General features: G+C 43.5%; 1 protein-coding gene across 1 annotated transcript in view; it reads right to left on the reverse strand.

Moving 5' to 3' along the window:
• The window catches only part of PXDC1 (PX domain containing 1), a 60,276-nt gene that overhangs the window by 17,140 nt on the left and 28,487 nt on the right, over positions 1–14,649 (reverse strand). Inside the window, exons 2-3 of the mRNA XM_053250691.1 lie at positions 12,426–12,517; positions 5,744–5,861 (exon numbers count right to left, since the gene is read on the reverse strand). Coding sequence (XP_053106666.1) covers positions 5,744–5,861; positions 12,426–12,517 — 210 coding nt within the window. The remainder of the gene's footprint in view (positions 1–5,743; positions 5,862–12,425; positions 12,518–14,649) is intronic.

Here is a 14,649-nt window from a genome sequence, read left to right on the forward strand (position 1 = left end):
TAAGCTACACTTCCAGTCAAAACTTCCTCTCAGAGCTTTTAGCTACGGAGGGGGGGAAACATACAGGCATGATATTGAGTCTAAATTCAGTAATCCAAAAACCTTCAGTTAAGATAAATTTTCATTCATGCTCTAAAAAGAATGGACATTGCAAGTTAAGGTGCCCATCTTAACTTCTGTGCCATATAAGAATATAAGAACAGCCCTGCTGGATCAGGCCCAAGGCCCATCTAGTCCAGCATCCTGTTTCACACAGTGGCCCACCAGATGCACCTGAAAGCCTACAGGCAGGAGTTGAGGGCATGCCCTCTCTCCTGCTGTTACTCCCCTGCAACTGGTATTCAGAGGCATCCCGCATCTAAGGCTGGAGGTGGCCTATAGCCCTCCAACTAGTAGCTGTTGATAGACCTCTCCTCCATGAAGTTATCCACACCCCTCTTAAAGCCATCCAAACTAGTAGCCAACACCACAGCTTGTGTCAGAGAATTCCACAAGTTGATTATGTGTTGTGTGAAAAAGTACTTCTGTTTGTTGGACCTAAATTTCATGGGATGACCGCTGGTTCTAGTGTTATACCTGTAGCTTGTAAGGACCCCTGTTACTTTGCCACCAGCTTGTGGTAAGGTAATACTGTGCTGACCATGCAAATGGCCACCATGCATGTGAGGCAGCCATATGAGTGCTGATGCCACACGCAGGCTGCTGGGAGCAGTGCTGCAGCCATGCACGGCCTTATGAAAAGCAAGCACTGTGCCCATAAAAGTGATGTGGGGGCAGAGGGTGAGCAGGTAAGAACTGGGTTTTTTTTAAGGAAACAATCCTTCTCCATGGCTGCCGAGCTGCAGTTTGGGCATACCCTACTCTCCAGACTAGTAACTGGGCTGGGCACATAATTGATATTCAAATACACAGAATACTACTCCCTCTTTAGTATGTATGTATGCATGTATGTATGTATGAATGTATTATTTTACATATTTTTATACCGCCCAAAACTTACGTCTCTGGGCGGTTTACAACAAAATAAAAGCAACATTAAAACAGTAGCACAGATCTTTTTCTTTTTGACAACACATAGTTATTAAGGGATATTTTAAGTCTGCTAATTTGTACAACAGTCCAAGAGGGTGATCAGGATCCAAACTGTAAAGTTTTAAAAGTTCTGTTTTGACTGAAGATCTATAAACCATCTATCAAATAATATACTCATGTGAGCTCAAACCATAGAACTTCCTGATATTGAACACCAAAAACTTTGCAACACCTTCAACTAAAAGTCACACTCCCCCACCAAAAAACCACAAATGAAATTAGTGGATTCAGTAATATGCAGTGGCAGTGTGATCCCACCTCACGATTACAGAGCCCCTGGTGGTGCAGTGGTAAAACTGCCGCCCTGTAACCAGAAGGTTACAAGTTCGATCCTGACCAGGGGCTCAAGGTTGACTCAGCCTTCCATCCTTCCGAGGTCGGTAAAATGAGTACCCAGAATGTTGGGGGCAATATGCTAAATCATTGTAAACCGCTTAGAGAGCTCCGGCTATAGAGCGGTATATAAATGTAAGTGCTATTGCTATTGCTATTGCTACTCAGCAGTGAATAAGGACACAAGGAAATGTGTTTCATTTTTTCTTTTTTCTTAACGCGGGGGGCGTGGTCTGGCTCCCAAATGTGGGCCCTTCAGGAGCTACTTAGTCTGGCACTGCATTCGCAGCACAGCCAGGAGCAGCCCTTCCCTGCCTTAGCAGGGAAGAGCCGCTTCTGGTTGCACTGTGAACGCAGCACCAGCCTTAGTTTAGCTCCCGAAGGGGCCGCACAGCCCCCGCTCAGGAGCTAAACCAGCACCAACGCGTCTGGCGTCTGACGTGGGGGGCGTGTCGGGGTCACGAGGCGCAGCCCCTGATAGGGCGCGGCCTAGGTTCTTTGAACCTGTTGGCCCAATGGTGGCTCTGCCCCTGAGTAACACGCTCGCTATGCAACATAATCAAAGAAAAAGTAATAACAGAAACAATTAATACAGAAACTATACTCATACCCCAAATACCACTTCTGCCATCATACAAACATGGCTTTCAAATTCAAATGAAAACAATTCCCTATAAGATTAGCTTTCTCAATGACTATCAACAAGTCACAGCTTCTGAAAAAGCTTCTGACAAGCTTCTGAAAAAAATCTGCCTATACATACAAAAACAAGTTTTCAGCCATGGACAACTTTATGTGGGTCTCTCACAGGTCAGATCATTTGACACTTTAATAATTATATCAGTACAACAAGAGATCAAAAACTGCGTTTATAAAGAAATTTATGGGACTGAGCAAACACAAAGAGACTGTGGTGGGGGGCCAGAACAGCAATAAAGTACTAGCACACTGGTGTTCTGTGCGGGTTCAGCTAGTACTTATTAGTGTCTCTTTTCCTTCTGTCTAGAAAGCAGTACATTTTATAAGTCTCTGAGCATAGATGGAGTAGATTTATCCCCTTTAAGCCTCAGGCCTCCACTTCTAATAAACTGAAGCTGAAGCTGAATAAACTGAAGCTGAATCCAGATAAGACGGAGGTACTTATTGTGCGGGGTCAGAACTCCAGAGATGATTTTGACCTACCTGTTCTAGATGGGGTCACACTTCCCCAAAAGGAACAGGTCCGCAGTCTGGGAGTACTTCTGGATCCACACCTCTCCCTGATTTCTCAAGTTGAGGCGGTGGCCAGGGGTGCTTTCTATCAGCTTCGGCTGATACGTCAGCTACGTCCGTTTCTCGAGATCAATGACCTCAAAACAGTGGTACATCTGTTGGTAACCTCTAGACTGAATTTCTGTAATGTGCTCTACGTGGGGCTGCCTTTGTACGTAGTCCGGAAACTTCAGTTGGTTCAGAATGCAGCAGCCAGGTTGGTCTCTGGGTCATCTCGGAGAGACCACATTACTCCCTTGCTGAGGGAGCTACACTGGCTGCCAATTGGTTTCCGGGCAGAATACAAAGTGCTAGTTATAACTTGTAAAGCCCTAAACGGCTTAGGCCCTGGGTATTTTAGAGAATGCATTCTTCATTATGTGCAACACCGTCCATTGAGGTCACTTGAGGAGGTCCGTCTCCAGTTGCCGCCAGCTCGTCTGGTGGCCACACGGAGACGGACCTTCTCGGTCGCTGCCCCGAGATTGTGGAATGCGCTCCCTGCTGAGATGCGATCCTCCCCATACCTGACTATTTTTAAAAAACATCTGAAGACCCATCTCTTCACTCAAGCTTTTTCAGCTTTTTAAATTTGTAGTTTTAATTTTATACTGTTTTAATTTTATACTGTTTTTAAATTGTTAAACGGTTTAAAACTTTTATATTTGTTTTAATTGTTTTTATGTTATTGTTAACCACCCAGAGACGAAAGTTTGGGCGGTATACAAGTTAAATCAATCAATCAATCAATCAATCAATGTTAATGGCCAAAAGGAATTATCCTTTCTCAAAGTAGTCTAACTGAAATTAAGAGGACATTAAAGGTAAAGTGTGCTGTCAAGTCAATTTCGACTCCTGGTGCCCACAGAGCCCTGTGGTTGTCTTTGGTAGATTACAGGAGGGGTGTAACATTGCCACCTCCAGCACAGTATGAGGTGATGCCTTTCATCATCTTCCTGTATTGCTGCTGCCCGATATAGGTATTTCCCATAGTCTGGGAAACATACTAGTGGGGATTCGAACCGGCAACCTTCTGCTTGTTAGTTAAGCATAGGATTACTCTGAGTAATGTTAATGCCAGTCACTATCACTTTCTTGCTCTACAAAGTAGAAGAGGAGGGATTACTGGCATTTGTTTTAAATATACTTTGTTGCCAGTAATCCATGTTTTGGGGTCGTGCAGAGAGCACCCCTCTATAAGATACACAGACAGCACATGGCTATGGTATCATAGTCTCCATGAACGTTTCACCTCATACAAACTCAAGCAGCTTGGCACAAATTGGTAAATAAGTCCAGGCTGAATCTGGCAGCATGCCTCCAGGTTCAAGAGTCAAAAAACCAAAACAGGACACACCCATGCCTACCCCTCTCTAAGAAGGCAAGCTGGATAAATAGACCCATTCAAGGCAAATTGTCATGTGACGAGGTGCTCCCGACTAAGAGATAACAGTTTGGAATGCTCAGCAAGAGGAGTGCAGAAATGGCCATCTTTCACCCCATTAAGTTTGATGAATTGGCTAGCAAAGATAAGAGAGGAGACACTCATAAGTAAACAACGCATCTGCATTTTGCACCTGGGACACTTTGGTCTTGATAGTAAACAAACATAGCCCGATTCTCCTCATGTGCAAGCATATTTGCATAGCCTGAACTTGCCATTTTGGGACATACCTGCAGTGGCTCATTGATCCTCACAATGGACCCTGCTGTTTTGCAAGAAACTCCTTACCCTCCAGGGTGGAATCGCCACCTGAAAACTGGCCTCAGGGCATGTTTGCAAGTATAACTACTCTAAGCAAGCCACATGGTTTCTGAGTTCCCAGAACCTTCAGAATCTCCAAACTCTGTTGGGATCCGGAACATCCTATGGACTCTCACACGTTGTGGCTGCTGCCCCTTGCCTCTCTTCCTGGCTACACCTATTCCTGGGTGTATTCCAGGAGGAGGCACCTGGCCTGATCTACATGCATCGAATGCACTTGGAAGGATAGGTAATACTAACCACTCAGTCATCTATCCCTAGGCTTCCTCACTTCTTTCTCTGCCTCCCTCCCCCCTCATTATTGCAAGTCTCCAATTATACCCTCTTCTAGCCAAAGTTATTGAATTTGCTATCCAAACTCTCTTGCATTCTGTATTTCCCCATATTTACCCTAAAAATAAAACCTTGGAACTGTATTTATGTCTCCTCATCCACCAGACTTGCTCAAATTGATACTGTGACAGAACTGCTGATTTGAGTTCATTTCCCCACATAAGAAAAAACATAGCTGAGGCATCTAACTAGCAACTCAGTGCACTTTTGATAACAACTTACAGATCTTATGTCCTATGGGATGCTGGGGCTAATGTCAGATTCTTTGAGAACCAGCTGTGTGCTGGGTGGGGTTTACACTGTCTTCCGCTCAGATTTTTATAAGGATATTTCAATTATTCTCACTTCCCGCAACACCATTTTCCAGGGATTGTTTAACTGTTCCCTCATTATTTGGAAGGAAGTCCCACTGAGTTTAATGGAGTTTACTTCCTTCTAGGTGTGCACACAGAACTGTGCCAGTATAATTTGTTTTTCCTTCCACAGCTAACAGCAACTTTTAGAGTCAATTTGGATTGGAATTGCAGCATGAGCCAAGGATGGGGAGTTAAGCCCCTCTCACTTCACAGTGAAACCCCATCTGAATCAGCCCTCCCACTGGCAGCTGCTTTTAGCAAAACATTAAAAAAGAGATGTTGTATCCCCATGCGTGCATCCCCACTGTCATATTTAATTTGGTCCTTTGCTATTTTGTTTTGTGTTGTTTGTTCTTGTAAGCTGCCTTGAACATCTCTGCATAACAGAAGAAAGGCAGGATATGTTTTAAATAAGCTGTCTAAGGAAATTAAGAATTTCCATATTAGCTCAGATCAGTGGTCCATCTAGGCAAGTATCATATCTCCAACAGTAACAATTTAAGAAGAGGGTAGAGTGGAAGTAACTTTCTTTTGAACAAGATAGGTAAGGAGGGAAAAACACCCAATGTTATTAACTATTGTGGCTTGTATTTAGCAAGCTGATACAACTTACCTGATATTTTAACTGGACTTTGAAAGCTTGGTTGAATTTTATGGACACTGTCATTTTTTAGCACCTGATCTAAAGGAGATCTTTCGAAGAAGGTGAGGACAACTTCAGATCTAGAATACTGAAGAAAAACAAAGAGACAATTACAATCGCAAGGGGTGTGTGAGAGAGTGAGAAATCACATCTCAGATTCAGTTCTCAGAGTGAACCAAGGCATGACAGGGGCAGTTTGGTGTGTTTAAACATGGAACTACCTTGACTGCAGAAAGGAGTATATGGATGAAGGACGCTGAATCCTCCCCATGCTTGCCTCTTACCTCCCCACCACACTTCTCTGCAAATGCATCAAACCCAGTTGAGCACACTTATGGTATTGGAGCATGCAGGGGCATATCTAGGGTGTGGCAAGCAGGGCATGTGCCCCGGGCGCCACTTGAAGGGGGGGCGCAATTTTTTAAAATTAATTTTTTAAATGGCCGCCAAAAACAAAATGGCCATCGCACATGCTCAAATGGCCTCTGTGAGGTCCTAGGCCATGCCAGGCCTTGCAGAGGCCATTTGAGCATGCGTGGTGGCCATTTTGTTTTCAATGGCCATTTTTTAAAAACAAAATTTATTTTTAAAAATGGCCACCACACATGCTCAAATGGTCCCTGCGAGGCCCTAGAGGCCAGTGGGGGAGGGGGAACCTTTGTAGACTCCCCTGAGCTGAATCTTATGAGCTAAGATTGTATTCATTTGCTCTTACTTTGCTTCTTGTGATAAGTGAGTTAAATGTGATGTCTTAATAATATGGCTATTAATGGTGAGTTTGTCTTTGAATCAATGTGAAATCCTTAGTATTAAGGCCCACTGGGAGTTTCTTGCTCTCTTTCTCTCATTTTAACTGTCTTTCTGAAAGACTAGAATATATTCCAAGCAGTGACACAGCATATCCTTTAATTATTTTCAGAGTATCTGGGAAATTTGAAATTCTCCATTTATTTTTAAAACTTATGTAACAGTGATGCTATAATGCATAGTAGAAAATTAAACACTTCTGTTTAGTTTTCCAAATACACCTCCACATAGTATTTGGATATTTCATGAGCCCCAGCATCCTGAAATTTGTAGTTTTTCCAGCCTTTTTTGGTCTGGCTACGTCCACTGCTAAATAGTTTTTGAAATATTAAAAGATTAACGAGCTTGACTTGTATTCTTGAGCTGATATTATGGTAAAGTTATCTGAAAGATGGGTGTCAGATGTTTGGACAGGGGGTGCAATTTCAGTGCTTGCCTTAGGCACTATTTTCCCTAGATACGCCTCTGGGAGCATGGCTGAGCTAAAAAACACTCTGAGAAAAAACCTGCAAGAAGGGAAGCTGTGGCCACCCACACACGTTTGCTGCCAAATCCGAGCTCACCCCTCTTTCTGTGTGACCGGGGCAGTTCTCTGTTTAAACATATAGAACTGCCACCACAATGTCTAGTTTGAGCCTGAGACTAAAGACCAATTGTAAGACTTACTGCTCCAGTTAAGAAATGCTTTGGATGAGGAATACTGAGAATGTCACCATAAATAGTGGCTGCCACGATGAGGAAAATTACTCAAAGTAGTCCCATTGAAATTAAAAGGAGACATTAGACAACCCAATGCCCTTGTGATTTCAATGGGGCTGCTCTGAGTAATTTTCCTCAGCATGGCAGTCAGTGGCATTATGCTTGCATTTCGGGTATACTAAATGTGCTCCTCGGGGTAGATGTTATGGTGCAAACATTTATGATGCAAGACACATTTTGCATGAGCTGCAAGTCATGCTGAATATATTCTGCCAATCCCCTCTACCTTTTATTGGGCTGTATCTTATTGGGAAAGATGGACCATATGTTGTAACACTTCCCAATGGACTCTCCTACCAGGTATCAGTGCCAGACAGCCAACATTCATCAGCATTTGCTTGACAGATTATTTATGTGCTTTTCTCAGTGCTTACCTCCCTCACTGAAAGGGATGTAACAAACATCACTCAAACAAACAAACTCCTGTAGCTCTCAAATTTCAGTTGTATTTCTTGCAATGGGATTAGGAGCACTTAATTCTGCTGAAATAAGAGCCTCCCCATCTCTGACAAATTTTAAAAAGTCTTTAAAGACGCATCTGTTCAGCCAGGCTTTTAATTAAATAGTGTTTTAATAGTTTTAACATTGTTTTGAAACGTTGTTTTAAAATTTAAATTGTTGTAGTGAGTCAATCTTTTCTGTTATTTATTTTGTTTTAACTAATGTTTTTTCTGTCATTTATTCTGGTTTAACCTTTCTGTTGTAAACCACCCAGAGACATGAGTTTGAGCAGTATAGAAATATGTCTATCAAACAAACAAATAAATAAATTGGTACCCGTGTCATTTAACTTGCTTTATGTTATCATGGGAAACAAACAGGGATGTTTTGTAGCATGACATGAACCCCATCACCCGTTGAGATCTTCTGGAGAGGTTCGTCTACGGTTGCCACCGGCTCATCTGGTGGCTACTCGGGAACAGGCCTTCTTCATTGCTACTCCTGGGCTTTGGAATGTGCTCCCTGTTGAAATAAGAGCTTCCCCATCTCTGGCAACTTTTTAAAAGGCACTGAAGACATATTTGTTCACCCAGGCTTTTAATTAGATTAATGGTTTTAATACTTGTGATGCTGGGTTCTATAGTATATGATTTAAATATTTAATGTTTAAATTATTTTAATTGTAAACCACCCAGAGAGATGCAAGTTTTGGGCTGTATAGAAATGTGTTAAATAAATAAATAAATAAATAAATAAATAAATAATCTTATGTCAATTTACTCAGAAGTCAGTACACTCTGCTCAATGAGACCTACTCCCAATGATGTGCGCAAAAGGTTCTAACCTTAGACAGAATTGCCCCAATCCAGAGTTCTGTGTACCCTTGCATATACAGAGGTCCCTATTTATTTCAATCACTCTTAACAGCATATACACTATTTCTAGAACTGGCTCACAACGTTTTTAAAAAGGACTTCTGAATTACAGTTTACTAGCATCTGCGCCTCTAGTTTGCCCGCCGCCGCTTTCTCCCCGCTGCTTTTTCGCCTGCCTGCTCACCGCCTTCTTCCCCCATACCCCACCCCCGCTGGCCATCTTCTTCTCCCGCCTGCCCCCTGCCACCACCTTCGTCTCTCCCATCCACCCCCACCGCCATTTTCTTTGGCCGGCCGGCCAGCCAGCTGCCCGCCTGCCACCATTTTCTTTGCCTGCCAGCCAGCCGGTTACCACCACCATTTTCTCCCCCATCTGCATCGCTAGCCGGGCAACTGCTCGCAAACTCTCGCAAAAGCTGCCATCAGAGTGAATGGGTTCATAGAACCCGGGCTGCGACCAATCAGGGGCTGCGAGCACAGCCCCAGACACATACCCCATGTCTGACATCAGACGCTGGGGCATTATCTCAGTCCCAAACGGGACCACACAGCCCTGTTTGGAGCCGAAATTGGCCCAAGCGGTGTTTGCAGCATGGCCGGAATGACCCTCCCTGCCTTAAAGGCAGGGAGAGCTGCTCCTGGTCTTGCTGCCAACACAGCGGGGCCAATCTATCTCCTTCCCAAACAGGGCAGTGCGGCCCTGTTTAGGAGAGAGATCGTCACGTGCTACATTGGCAGTGCAGCCACAATGGCTCTCCCTGCCTTTAAGGCAGGGAGAGTTGCTCTGGCCCACACTGCCCAACACAGTGCGGAGTGCTCTCCCTTCCAAACGGGGCCCCATGGCCCCGTTTGAGAGGGAGACCACGACCCCCACATCTGATGTCAGATGCAGGGGCGTGGCTAGCCGGGCCCCCATGTCTGACATCAGATGGGGTGGGGGCTGAGGGCTGCGGCAGGTGGGGGCTGTACACGGGCCGCCACCAGCCTCGCTACGCTCCTGGCTGCCACACATGGGATTAGCGATGGGTATGCCTTAGGGAAATATATATAAAGAAGATAGATGCTGATTCTGGAGAGAGAGAGCATGGCCTCTGGAACTATTCCTTGTGATGCACCACCTGAACAGCTAACATTGAAGCAGGAGAAGCCACACATTTATGCCTGCCTCCAATATTGGCTGTTTTAGCAACAGACGAGATCCAAAGTGTCCTGTTATTACTGAACCACACCTTTCTTCTTTTGGGACTAGATTTCTTCTTCTTCTAATACAATAACAATTAATAATAAATAAAAAATACAGCACTGAACTGGAGTGGCACTACTATGATCCTCTCTGTATCCTGTGGGGGGAAAATCCAAAGCATGAACAAACATACTTCATGCCACAGTTTAGTCTCTTGGGCCTGATCTGACACCATGCACTCAAGAAGGGAAACACTAGAAATGGGAAACAGGAGGCATGAGCCACTAGAGATAGCGAGTTAGAACTTAAAGGTGTATGTATTTCTATGTAACACATGCGGCTCAACACTCTCCCTCCAGACTCAGTGGGTATCACAAAAATGCTTAACTTTGACTGGATTGTAGGGATGGGCCCATACCGGTCCGGAGGCCATTAAAAAAGCCTCCAGACCAGTCTGGACCAGTCCGGAGCTGGGTGGTTCGGTCCGGGGGTGGGGGGGTACCTTTAAGAGCGGCGGAGGGTTTACTTACCCCTCCCGCCGCTTTCCTGCTTGGCGCCGTAATCTTCAAAGTAATTGGGGCGGCAGGACAACTCCCTGCCGCCCCTTCCCCGATGTTGCTTGCAAAAAAACCCAGAAGTCCTTTGCGCCCGCCCCAATTATTTTGAAGATTACGGCGCCAAGTGGGAAAGCGGCGGGAGGGGTAAGTAGACCCTCCCGCCGCTCTTAAAGGTACCCCCCCACCCCAGTGCCGGACCACAGTTGGCGGTTCCGTGCATACCCCTACTGGATTGTGTCTATAATGCACGGATCATCTTGTAAGTGTGTAGATATATGATGTACACATTTCAAATGAGTACAAGGTAATAAAATGCAATTCATTATATTGTATTTTCTCATTGTTACAGTAATAATGTGTGTTATATGTCTGCATTAATAAAAAAAAGTTTGTGCGTTATATCTATTTTGATAAATAAAGCAGACTTCATGCTACTGTCTGGTTCATTTAGAACAGGGCTGCACCACTTTGGCCGTCCAGCTGTTTTTGGACTACAACTCCCATCACCCCCAGTCACAGTGGGCAATGTAGACCAACATCTGCAGGAGGACTGAAGCTGTGCAGCCCTGATTTAAAACAATCTCCTTCTCAGTTGTACATCATGTTAGAGGGGCAGGTCAGAGCATGCCACAAGTGAGCAATTGCCTGTCGGCGGTGGGGTGGGGGTAAGGCAGCTGGATTCTGCCTCAGGCAGCTAAGAGGCTAAGGCTAACTTGCAACTGCAGAGACACAGGTGTCATTTTTATTTCAGCATGACATTTATTTATTTATTTATTTATTTAGAATATTTATACCCCACGCCCCCACTGTTCGGGGCGGCTCACAACATTAATAAAAAGATACACTATAAAATAAGACTAATAAAATTAATCAAATTTAAGTTAAACATGTTAAAACCAGGCTAAAATCACATTTAAAATTACATTTTTTTAAAAAAGTTCCAAATGAAAAGTTATTTTAAAAGCTAACAACTAAGAACTATAGAAACTAAAGCAGATACAAACAAAGATGAAACATTAAAAGGCTTCTTTTTAAAGATGTGTTTTAAACTGGTTTAAAAAAAAAACACTGAGGGAGGAAATATGGTGAAGCTCTTTGGGGCGGGCATTCCAAAGCCAAGGGGCCACAACCAAAAAGACCATGCTTGCTGCTACTGCTCACTTGCTACTCTGCCACATAGGGAAGTCCGAATCACACACACATTCTGAGAGGATGCCTGGTAGGGATTCTATGACATGAACAAGGAACCTTTAAGGCCGGTCCGGACGATACTTCTCTGACAGGCCCAGATGCAGATAATAGGGCCATGCATGTGCAATGAGCAGGCACATTTCCCCATCCCCAGCATGCCAGAATGCCCTTTGCTTAACATGCGGGGGCTGGTTTGTCTGAACAGCTACAAATGCTAGCTTAAACAAAACACCACCTATATCATTAGGCATGCCGGCTGTTGGAAGGAGGGAAGGAGGTGCATGCACATCTTTATCATATGTGGTTGGTCTGGTCAGAGAAGTATCATTCAAACTGGCCCAGAGTCCCTGGAAGGGACCTAATATGGTGAATTATCATGGCCTGTGGGCTCAAGCTTCAAAGCCCCCCTTCAGGTAAAGCAGAGAACAAAAGCATGCAATATCAGCATTGGCAATTGTCAGACAATATTAGAGATTTTTGATTGTCCAGGCTTTGTATAAATACTAGGAGCCTGGATTTCTGCCTTTGCCTGGCCAACAGAGTAAGACCTTTTGCTTAGTGCATTTCAGGCTCTAGCTTCTAACCCATGCAACTAACCTCAGGAATCCACCACAGCAGGGAAACACAACCTCCAGTTCTGGATTCAAGTACAGTCACCCATGATCCTGTTCTAGTTTTGACAGTATCACTAAACTTTTGAAAGGCTTTGTATTTCTGTGCCAGTGCCTTCCTCTGGCCAGTTAACAAAAGGAGAACTGCAAGAAATCCAATAAGGTAGGGGTAAATTTCAGTTATTATAAATTTTAGTTTCATTGAGGCTTAATTTGTGGCCTACTTACCTTCCAAGGCATATTTATAATATTCTTGAGAAGCTTTTCTACTTCATTAAGTCGGGCTTCAATGTCATGAGACTCTTTAATTGTGATTAGTCCTAAAAACAAAGGAGAAAAAATGTAAAGCAGTTTGAAAAAAAGTATCTTACATAGGCATTAAAGGGTGCAAATCACTTTTTTTTTTCATACCCTCCCAGGTTTTTTCTCTCTCAGTGTCAGCGATAACCAGGCATAGGCGTGAGTCATCAACCTTCTCCTCTTCTCTCCTCCCCCATTTGTTATGTTAAACATCCTCCCCAGATGTTTAATTAGACTGGGGAAAAGTCTTGGATATAAGTGTGGATTTTAAACAGTGGGATATAGAACACTGAAGCTGACATTCATATGTCAAAATCTCTGTTCTTTGTTGCAATTCCCTCTTTCTATGTTTTAATTTACGTAATAAAATAAGGTCTGGAGAGAAGTATTGTATCTTATATAGGCATCAGCGTTTTTATTTTCTTCATTTACCATTCCTTCTAACAGCAAAATCAAGTGGTTATGTACCTACCAGTTTGGGAGTAAAATGGGGCCACCCAAAAGGAAGGTAGTGATTTCTACTAGGGATGAGCACAGAACCGGTTCAGAGGTAGGGATGTGCACAAAACCAGTTCGCCTGGTTTGGTTTCAATTCGAACCAGGTTTGAACTCGGAGGGGGAGGTTCAGTTTTGGTTTTGCTCGAAAAACACCCCCACCCCCACCGGGTCGGTTCAAATTCGAACCATTTGCACATCCCTATTCAGAGGGCCTCTGGACCGGTTCGAAAGGTGGCCGGTTCTGCCAGTTCAATGGTGGGGGGTGCTGCTTTAAGAGCGGGGGAGGGTGCACTTACTTACTCAGGCACATCGGATACTTCTGGTTGTATCCAGTAAACGGGGGCAATGGGGCGGCAGGGAGGTACGCTGCTGCCCCGGTGGACATTAGAAAAAAGGAGCGCTGGTGGGAGAAGAGCAGAGGGAGGGATAGGTGCATCCTCCCCAACTTTTAAAGCAGCACCCCGCCCCCATCAAACCATCCCCGGCTGGTTCCATGCACATCCCTAACTTCTACATATGTGGTAGACTTATACAGAAGACTTACACATACATATGTGGTATGTAGAAGTTGATAAGTTTGTACATTTAAACAAAAAGAAATCTTTAAAACCCTCAAAAGATAGTGTTTTGCCAGGTTGGGGGCATATAACAAGAAAATATGGGAGTAACATTATTTGGCGAGCTGAGGGGGTCTCCTGTCTTTGCTGCTACCTTGTCTTTGGCAGGGAGGGGGATACATTGCTGCCTCGTGATAACAGCTGTTCTTTACTCCTATTATCCCAGCTAGCATAAATCAAGTCACTGAAAATGATCCCTGCTCCATTCGGCACAGGCACATCCTGAGTTCCATTTCTTTGTCATTTTAAATGGTGATGGACTGTTGGGAAACAGCTTTTTGCATACTTGATGTTGGTATTTGATATTTATTGATTGCTCTAAATTCAGTAAGAGGCCTTAATTTTAAAAGGTGAGGAAGAATTTCAGTAGATAAAATACAAAAAATAGTCTAGAAAATCATGTGAAAAGCTTCTGTGAATCCCAGAGCCATCAAAAGAATCTAACAAAATGTTCCATTCCATGTCACTTTAAAAGACTTCCAGTAGAGAGTGCTATTGCACCAGACATTCCCTCATAAAGCATAAATGCTGATATTTCTGGAACATGTTCTAAATGCCTGTACTGCACGGTAATATTATTATTAAAATAATCTAGAAAACAAGTTATGATGATGATGATGATGATATTATTAATTTATTATTATTATTATTATTATTATTATTATTATTATTATTATTATTATTATTATTATTATTAAGCATACTCGAATATGGTGCTTTACAGAGCAAGCGTGGTGTAGTGGCTAGAGTGCTGGACTAGGACCCGGGAGACCCGAGTTCAAATCCCCATTCAGCCATGATACTTGCTGGGTGACTCAGGGCCAGTCACTTCTCTCTCAGCCTAACCTACTTCACAGGGTTGTTGTGAGGAGAAACTCAAGTATGTAGTACACCGCTCTGGGCTCCTTGGAGGAAGAGCGGGACATAAAAAACAAAACAAAAAAACCGTACAGATCATTATTGTTTTATTTTAATTACTGTAAAAAGTGTTGAGATCTGCTAAAAGTGATACATACTTTTAAAAAATAAATGTGAAA

Source organism: Hemicordylus capensis, chromosome 4 (assembly GCF_027244095.1).
Source record: "Hemicordylus capensis ecotype Gifberg chromosome 4, rHemCap1.1.pri, whole genome shotgun sequence".
NCBI lineage: Eukaryota > Metazoa > Chordata > Lepidosauria > Squamata > Cordylidae > Hemicordylus > Hemicordylus capensis.